Here is a 10,213-nt window from a genome sequence, read left to right as displayed (position 1 = left end):
ATATGTACATGCAGTTTTCTTGTCGTGCTTCGTATGTAAGATGCGCCACATTTTCCACAGGTGATCTCTTACACAACATAGGTCCCTTGGCACAATTCAGGGTTATTGATGGGGCAGTTCGATAATGTGAACTCCTCGGAGTAGTGAGAGGTGTTGTTCTTGGACAGAGCTTTTCTCAGGGAAGGGCTGGTGTGCACTATCTGTATGTCGAGTCCTTCCCTGCGGACTGAGTGTTGTACCACTGCAGTAGTTCTGTCGTCAAAGAGCGGTAGCTTTAGAAAGCCCGTGCTGGACTTAGGAGTATGATGGTTCTTCCGGGCTTTATTGACCTTGATGTTCTTTAGGCGCCGTTGTTTAACTAATGATGGCAGGTAGCCATTCAGGGTTAGGTCTCTGAGGAACAGTTTGGTGTTGGTGGCTTTGTCGCTCACGTTGCTGCAATTGTTGTTTATACGCGCAATCTCATTTCTCACGAATGCGGTTTTGAGAAACGAGATTGCTTTGAGAAACGAGATATAAACAAGAATTGCAGGCACTTCCGTGAAGAAACATCTACGGAAATTCCAGACCCGAGAGTTCATAGTGCACATCTCTGAGGCCATCCTCATACCCCCCCCCCCAAAAAAAAAACCTAAGATCAACAATAGCAAAAGAGTTACAGGAAGCTGGCTGGTTGTTGTAGCAACACCTCTCCGCGCATTCCACTCCGCACACGCTCACACACACGCACATAGGCAACAATCGTCAATTTCTTGAAAACGTGGTCATAACCTCGAAATATTGAATACAAGGTAAGTCTGCATTTATTCACATATTTGTTTTCTAGTGATTTACCTTGCATTTACTTCGCATTGTTTTTGCCTTACCCACGATTCTTTATACAATATATAATAATAATAATAATAATAATAATAATAATAATAATAATAATAATAATAATTATAATTATTATTATTATTATTATTATTATTATTACAAATTTGGGATTTTACCAATAGAACCACCACTCCTATTTCAGGACAACCTTATTGTCTGGAATACACAGAAAGTTATATCCTATAAAATAATAAAATAATATAAGCATTTTAGAACCTACTATAAAGTACAATAAAATTATTTTAAAAGCTTATTTATAATATACTTGAAAAAATATATATACCTTACCTGTTATTAGTCTGTGGGGAAAGAAGATATTTTTAATCAACGCTACACGTTGTTCTGCCCTGGTGGTGTGCTCTTCCAGGTTATACCTATTACATAAATCCGCCAGTGTGTCCTCAGGCTATTTATCTTATTGTTATTATTATTAACAGATCAAAGTTAAAACTACATATTCTAATACATATTAAATAAGTCTGAATAAATACATATGGGAGTTGAAATCTGAGAAAATAGAATACACCCTCAATTGGAATGTCATTAGTAGAGCGAAGTCATATAGAATAGGTAATAAAATGTGCTTAGTATGCACAACTGAGTTTATAAAAATACTCCAGTCGAGAGATGTATTACTGAACAGTATTGAAGATAGAGGAATTAAAATGCCGGCATAAGATTAAATTTACGTATAATAAAATGAAAAATATATAAAATTATAACCTCCCCTCGCATATAATCTCTTAAACGATTACGAGGAAGATAGTTAAATGTAGTTATAATAGAATTATATAATAGTATTAGATATGGATATACCAAGAACCAAGAATATATTTAAAGAATATTACCTTAAAAGGAATAGGCAGGCCACATTTAATATAATATAAATCTCTATATCTTAAACACTAGAAAAAATCCAATTATAGCAAGATTGTAGAGTATCTTGTTATAATCTCCCCTTGAATTTAACCTCTCTAATATTATTAGTCTCAGAGAATTTTTCCGAGCAGTTTATTTTATTGATATTATTCCCATAATACTTAGCGCACGACAGAGGGAGCAACCATTTGCACAGGAACGAGATGGAGTAAACATTATGTCGATAAGTATTTTTCCTTTGTTAATTTGGTTTACTAGATTCATTTAGTAGTTTTATTCAATAAATTTACAACGTATATAGAGGTTTTTATTTATAATTACTATTAACTTACGTTTGACATACAAATGGCAATTTATACTTGTATAGATAGAGGTAAATCTTACACTAAATTATTAATTCCTGTAATGTTTATATAGACAGGTAGTGGAATTTTGTTGTGCTTATAATAAAGTCGTTGAGGGTTACTTTATGTTTAGCATTTTCTAGATACATCGGTATTGTATTTTTAAGTGTTTAATTTTTATTAATCTTTACTAATTTGTTAATTTAAAAATATTCTAATTATTTCATTTTTTAATTTAAAAAAATATATTTGTAAGTTATATATTTTTATTATATTTTTATTCATATTCTTATTTTTCTATTTATTATGTATTAGAATATGTAGTTTTAACTTTGACCCGTTAATAATAATAACAATAAAATAAATAGCCTGAGGACACACTGGTGGATTTATGTAATAGGTATAGCCTGGAAAAACACACCACCAGCGCAGAAACACGTGTAGCGTTGATTAAAAAATCTTTTTTCCCCACAGACTAATAACAGGTAAGGTATATATATTTTTTCAAATATATCATAAATAAGCTTTTAAAATAATTATATTGTACTTCATAGTAGGTTTTAAAATGCTTATATTATTTTATCAGTATATAACTTTCTATGTGTATTCCAGACAATAAGGTTGTCCTGAAATAGGAGTGGTGGTTCTATTGGTAAAAGCCCAAATTTGTAATATTATAAGTGATACTGTTTACATTGCATTAGTAAAGTGTAAAATAATAAATGTCCTGATAACCTGGAATACATATTATTCCCTAAGTTTTGTATATATATATATATATATATATATATATATATATATATATATATATATATATATATATATATATATATATATATATATATATATATATGGAGCGTTGTTCCAAAAATATACTATCGTTTTCAAAATTACATATCTAAAATGTACTAACTGGGGTATCTGACAATACCTGGGTGCTAAATGTGTAAAAGTTTTTTTTATTAAAATTAAATGACTTAAGTTATAGAAAGGTTTTATATAGTGGATCTGTTTTTGATTATATTTGCACATATTTTTCAATGAATCCACATGTCTATGGTTAAATATTTTCTGGTTTCTATGATGTATAATGCATTCGGGGATCTTTATTGATGATTTTAATTTTGTCATTATAAGATATGAAGTTTTGAATTATGAACTTAAAAAACGATAGCGCTTCAATATCTGATTTATTTTTTTTGACCATTAATGAGTCTCACAAGCAGTTCCTCAAGGTTTCTGGAGTTGAACTTACGAGTCCGTATTTTTCTCACGTGCAACACTATCTTGCATGCTCATGTGATCCTCAAAGCAGTTATCTTTTCATCAGAGCACCAAACTGCATAAAGACATATTATTTTTGTAGGCTTTGCTGAGGAATTTCAACCATATTTCGTGGTCTGCTACCACAACAGCTCCTTTATAGGATCCAGTTAGCTCAAGACATCATCAGGAGGAACCACGTCCGGTTTCGGCCCCTACTCCTCTACCGTTTTGACGTGGCGCCCCCCCCCCCCTTTCGGAGGTGTCTTCAGCTCTGGTGTTGGGTGCATGTCTTCTTTCTTCTATTCCCTGGCCTCTTCGATGCAGCATCAACGAGTGTCAGCGTCCGACATTTCTCGTAGAATTGCTTCTGTTTTATGTCGTGTAACTATATAAGTTAGACTTAAAGATGCTAACTCACTAAATTAAAATTATCAATAGACGGTCTCAAAAGTTTCTTCATCATAAAAATCATAAAAAGCTCAACTTTAAACATGTATCTGTATTACAATAAAAATATATGCAAACATGGTAACACAAAAAAGCGCTACGTAAAATTGTCCAGAAGTTAAACCGTTCAAGTTTACCAAAACTGTTTCTACATGTTTGACATCTAGGCAACGCTGGGTAACTCTGCTAGTATTTAGTATTTCTCTGACTGCTCTGGTTGATGGAACCGATAGATCTGCCTAATAGGAGAGTTTGCAGTATTTAACTTCACCTCTGTAGGTTTTGTGTTCCAATTTCGCTGGGTGAGCTGAAGCAAGTATTAGCAATTCACTGGTGGTCTTTGCCTCTGTTGCTAGTGTTTGAGTTAGATAACATTATCTATTATTATCTTACAAAGACATCAACGTTAGGTCTGTATTTGTAATCAACTTTAATCCTTGCCTTACAAATATATCAGTATCTTGTCATTGTTAGAAATCCACAGTAATCCCCCAGCCTTAATTGCGCAAAATCGGTAGATCGTCAGCCAAAATGCGCTTTGATATTTAATTATTGCCTTTTAAGTTCTGATTCAAATCCTTTTATGATTTCGAAATCGTTAAAATCAAAGTACTGGCCAAGGGGATGTAATCGACAATAACCCTGTTCGAAAGTTTGAGATTCTGAGTTTTTTTGCCATGAATCAGTACAAATGGTTGTTTTACAAAGACAAAGTTTTTGCCTATGTAAGAAATAGGTTTGAATTATTGCCTTACAAATCCAAGTATCTTTTGTCAGTTACAAATCTATATCAATAAGAGAAGATAATGATGCATTTAGGTTTTATAAGATATATTTTCTACAAATTCTCTTTACTCTCAGAATGCAATGACAAATATAGTATAAATGAATTATTAACGCACCATTTTCATTGGTTGTTGATTGTCCCACACGTTCGGGCTCTGAAAATAGAAAGTAGGCATTTTTTAATGTTTTAATAAGAACTGATGAAGACTACATGAAAGTAAAATCTACCAGGATGATCACTTCCGGATAAGATAAGTACTTTCCAAATTCTCTGGCCCATATAGTCAGCTGTACCCTTCCTGAAAAATTAGAGAACTTGTACTTTAGGTATTGGGTAACATAAATCTTTGCTTTCTAAAGACACGTATGTTTTGTTTATATTAGAAGACGGCCTGAATTATTGCCTTAAAAGCCAAAAACTGTTGTCTATGTTATTAATCAATACTTATAAGACAAAATATTGTTGCATCTAGGTTTTACAGGGAAGAAGATAAATTTTCTGAAAATTCTTTTTCATCTCAGAATACAATTATAAATACTGTAGAAATGGATTTATTGGCATACCATTTTCATTGGAAGTAATGAACTCCTCCGTTTTGGACACTGAAAAATAGCAAGCAAAATTATTTTATTTCAGAAGATATGTTTCGATTAAAAACTACTACAAAGTAAAACTCATCAGAATGATTATATTTATACATTTGTTAGATTTCAGCTTGCGTAAAGTAATTATGTTCATAAATTTCTGAAAATTTATTTCTGTAGGCTAGTGGAAAATTGAAAGAACAAGCGTTGAGACGTAAATTAAGAATACAGCATAATATTTGGGAGCTAATGCTGATAAGCAACTCTAATCATGAGTTTTACCATTTCTAGGTAAATAATGATAGTTTACACAGGGACAGAGTCTGAAATTTTGAGGGCGAATGGCGTTGTTGGTTAAATCGGTCCTGGTACTCATTTGGAAGGAAGTTGACTCAGAATGTGAAGAACTGGAACAAATCTGCAAAGCATTTTCCGGCGCTCTAACAATTGTTAAACATAAAATGAACCTTTAATAACTTTGATAAAAGTAATTACCAACTATAGATCATAAACACTATTGTATATTTTATACACTTTATTTATTATAAACTATATTTAGTACGAACTCTTAGGACTTAGAAAATACTTTCCAGTGGGGACGTGCTTATTTAGTTATCTTTCGTAGCATCATAACACAATCGCATAACACAATCACAACATAACATAATCGCTTCGGATATAATATATTTCCATGGCGAGAAAATAGTTGTTGATCCTATTATGTTACTAACGTACAATCCACATGAGAATATTGCCGTTGAACATTCATATATCCTTGATTGTAAACCTGTGGTATTTACAGTCGCTTATTCTTCCCAGCGAACCTAATTATATCTTCACTACACACTTACCTTGAAAATATAAAGCTGAACGTTCATATACTCTCAACATATATCGATTGATAACTATTTTTGCCGTGAATTACAAAATTATACGAAACGAGGGCGCAGGTTTAGAGGATCAAAATATCGTTGAAAGATGCAAAAATCTACATTATGTAATCTTTACATCTACCTAATGCATACATGTTGGAGGCGCGTGACTTAGTGCTTAGGGTATGCCGCTAAAATTTTGTCCAGCGCAGTAACGATTCTAAAAGCTCGCTGCTTTAAGAATTACTTATATATCAAATAAAATATCTATTGTCCAATCGGAGTGGAGTCATCCTAAGTAGTTTCAATCGGTTTGGAACACCAATTTAATTTCTATTACACCCAAAGAGTTGACCCAAAACAAACCTCACATAAAAAATTCTGGTGTTATTCTGTAGAAGTACATTAAAGCATTATTTAAAAAAGTGTTAACATGTCAATAATTATTAATCGAATTAGCAGCGAAGAATGCATTATTATATCCGAATCAGAATAATCGATTTACTTCGCAGACACTGATGAGATACCAATGGAAAAACTGAAATAAGACCGGCTGATCCTTCTTTCTTTATTGTTCATAAAGATATTGTATAACAAGGCAAGATATTTACAGTTTAAGACAATCTGCGAACACAGTTCAATCACTCTCTCTCTCACCCCATACACACATACTATATCTTATATGTATGTATACACACACATATTCATATATATATATATATATATATATATATATATATATATATATATATATATATATATATATATATATATATATCAGAGTAAAAGTCGCTAAGCAGTGTTTACGTATAAGCACAATTTAGGTTAGTTGAAATATGCTTCTCCGCGGTAACTGCAGTGTATTTGCCTTTAGCAGTTGAAATATGTGACAAACATATTTCAACTTACCTAAATTGTGAATATATATAGGGTGAGCCAAAATTAATGTCCCAACTTGAGTTTTTGAAAAAATACATGAAATGTAATGAAAATGAAAAAAACAAAAAATTAACATATAATACACCCATAAATCTTACATGAAGCACGAAGAGAACAATTTGACATGTCATTCAAAGTGACGTCCGTTCGTTGCTAACGTCTGGCCAAACTAGCGAATGTATTTCGTAACGTCTGGCCAAACTAGCGAATATATTTCGACACATTTGTTCAGATAGTTGACTGAGAAATACAGTTACTTGTTCCAATTGGTTCAAAATATGGACCATTTCCTTGTAGACTTGATCTCTGAGGTATCTCCAGAGAACAAAGTCACACGGAGTTGAGTCCAGAGACTTTGCTGGATATTCACAAAAGTTGCCACGACGTCCAATCCAACGATTTCGTAGGTGCTGATCGAGGAAGTTTCTCACACGTTTGTCATAATTAAGAGGTGCTCTATCTTGCACAAAGATTTTGGAATGACGATATCGAAAATACAACGCCAGATAACGATCACCATTCATCGTCTCTCGCTGAATATGGAATGCACAAATTCCTAAAGATGATATCGCCGCCCAAATGACAAGAGAAGGTGAATTGCTTTTCCCCCACTTCAGGGTCATCTTCTGAATAACAGAAGCAGTTATGGCGGTTGATGTGACCGGAAACATGGACGGTTGCTTCATCAGAGAAAATAATTCGATCAAAAAATCTGAAATCTCTGGCTTCTGCCAGCATTCTCTCACAAAATTCGACACGTCGAATAATCAATGACATATAGAAATAATAACAGTATGCATCAAAAAACGACAGAACTAACAGACACATATAAATTGGGGCGCTAATTTTGGCCCTGTATATACATACATGCACACATATTATTAGGGACTCTCTTACCGTTAGACGACGGATGAGGATTCTGCAATTTCTTGCTGAACAGCCACTCAGATGATATATGAGGGCACCCCCCCCACACACACACCCCACACCCACACCCACACCCACACACACACACACACACACATGCACACACATACACACATGTGCACGGGGTGCATTCCAGAAGTTTTTAAACATTTTAATGAGAGATATTTATTAATTTCAAAGAAGTACAAGTCCCTAGTCTCCTTCGAATTACCATCCTCCGACTTCACTGCACTTGTGATGCTCATCACTGAGCACCCTGGAAACAAAACTTTTCATAAGTTTACAGACTCGCAAATGTCTTCAAGCAGGAAATTGTGAATTGTCTCAACGACCATTGATGTTGTGACATCTCTCTCCCTCCCACACGCCTCATCGTCTCTCACCTCCTACCTGCCGACCTTGAGCCTCTTGTAACAATGCAAAAATTAATCCATAAGCAGTCTGGAGCATTTAACAAGTTTCCGGAGCATTTCATAAGTTTCTGTAGCATTTTTGGCCAGTTTAATACAAAACTCTAATACATCATGACCTTCTATACGTCCCGATTGCATTCTGCAAACTAGTGAGCCGTGACAAGCAGTGTCTAGTAGGGAGTATTACACCTATCTCCTTCAATTTGGAATAACAAAAGATGGTATGCCATCTTATTAGATGTATACTAATGATATACTAAAATTACAATAATCTAGGCTAGGACAGTTATACCTGTCTCTCATAAAAAGAAAAAAAAACGCCTCAAAACATCTGAAATGCACTTATATATCAGGTCATCCCATAAGTTCTGTCCGAATTTTGAATAAAGAAAACAAGTGATCAAATGTTATATTTAATTGAAATTTAATCATCAATGTACTTTCCCTGATTATCTATGAGTTCCTTCCATCTATTTACAAGCTTTTTAATCCCATCAATGTAAAACTCTTTTGGTTTCAAAGCGAAGAACTCTGAAATGTCAGTTTCGACCTCCTCCTGGGAAAGTTATGTCCCCCAAATGATTCTGTAAACTACGAAACAAATGGTAGTCTGAAGGAGCAAGGTCGGGAGAATAAGGTGGATGAGGAAATTTTTCCCAACCGAACTCTTCGATCTTCTGTGATGTGATCTTTGCAGTGTGCGGCCGTGCATTGTCTTGATGAAACATCACTCCTTTTCGATTCACTAAAGCGGGTTTTTTTTCCTTCAAAGCTTGGTTCAGTCGCTCTAATTGCTGACAATAGACTTGAGCATTGATTGTTGCATTAGGTGGTAACAGTTCAAAATGAATTACTCCTTTGCAATCCCACCAGATAGAGAGAAGAACCTTTTCCTCATGAAGTTCCCTTTTCGGTTGTGGTTGAGTTTTTCCCTTTTACCAAGCCACTGTCTACGTCATTTTACATTTCGATAGAAGATTCATTTTTCGCCACCAGTCACAAGTCTATCCAAAAAGGGTGAAATGTGTTCGCGAGAATGGAGAGAAGAGCAGATGTCAACTAGAGATTTGCGGTTGCTTTCGGACAATTCATGAGGCACTCATTTTCCAAGTTTAGGAACCTTTCCAAGTTGTTGAAGATGACGATGAACAGTTGTATGGTTTGAACTGAGCCTTATTGCCAATTCTTCAACTGATAATGCAAGATTTTCTTCAAGTAATGCCTCAAGGAGCTTATCATCAAACTCAACTGGATTTTAATCTTCAAGGCTGAAATCTCTACTTCTGAATTTTGCAAACCATCTTCTGCAAGTTTTCATTCAAACATTCGTTCACATAAACTAAGTGTATGTTTAGAGTTGCTTTGGCTGCAGAGTTTCCTTTTTTGTACTCATAAAGCAGTATGTGCCTTAAATACTCTTTGGATACTTCCATGTTAGAAAAGGTTTTAATCAAAAGAATTTTAATTCTATTATTCTGTAAAATAATATTCAATTAGTTTAAATGTACACAAATGCATAAAAATATTTTTTAATTCCAATAGACATTCTAAAATACTATTAAATTTCATTCAATTTTATAAAAGGTAAACTCGGACAGAACTTATGGCATGAACTGATATATACCTGACAGTAAATCAAAACCATTTAATTCCAAAATTTATTTATGATTAACAACTGAATGAATTTAATAAAAGCGTCTAAATATGAAACATCATGAAAATAGTTCAAACTGAAGTCCTTCTTGAGCGACACATTTCCCCATTCGAGTCAATACAGAATTACCGATAGTATATTTGGAATTTTGATTTACTGTCAAGTGAGTTTTGACCACCCGGTATATATATGTATATAAAAATATATATACACATATATATATAA

At 33.7% G+C, this 10,213-nt stretch overlaps 1 protein-coding gene across 1 annotated transcript in view; it reads right to left on the bottom strand.

Moving 5' to 3' along the window:
• Positions 1 to 10,213, bottom strand: part of LOC106882964 (uncharacterized) — a 63,220-nt gene that overhangs the window by 5,312 nt on the left and 47,695 nt on the right. Inside the window, exons 17-18 of the mRNA XM_052967636.1 lie at positions 5,163 to 5,201; positions 4,715 to 4,753 (exon numbers count right to left, since the gene is read on the bottom strand). Coding sequence (XP_052823596.1) covers positions 4,715 to 4,753; positions 5,163 to 5,201 — 78 coding nt within the window. The remainder of the gene's footprint in view (positions 1 to 4,714; positions 4,754 to 5,162; positions 5,202 to 10,213) is intronic.

Source organism: Octopus bimaculoides, chromosome 4 (genome assembly GCF_001194135.2).
Source record: "Octopus bimaculoides isolate UCB-OBI-ISO-001 chromosome 4, ASM119413v2, whole genome shotgun sequence".
Classification (NCBI taxonomy): domain Eukaryota; kingdom Metazoa; phylum Mollusca; class Cephalopoda; order Octopoda; family Octopodidae; genus Octopus; species Octopus bimaculoides.
Note: the sequence above shows the minus strand (reverse complement) of the source record. Positions and strands in the feature narration are given on the sequence as shown.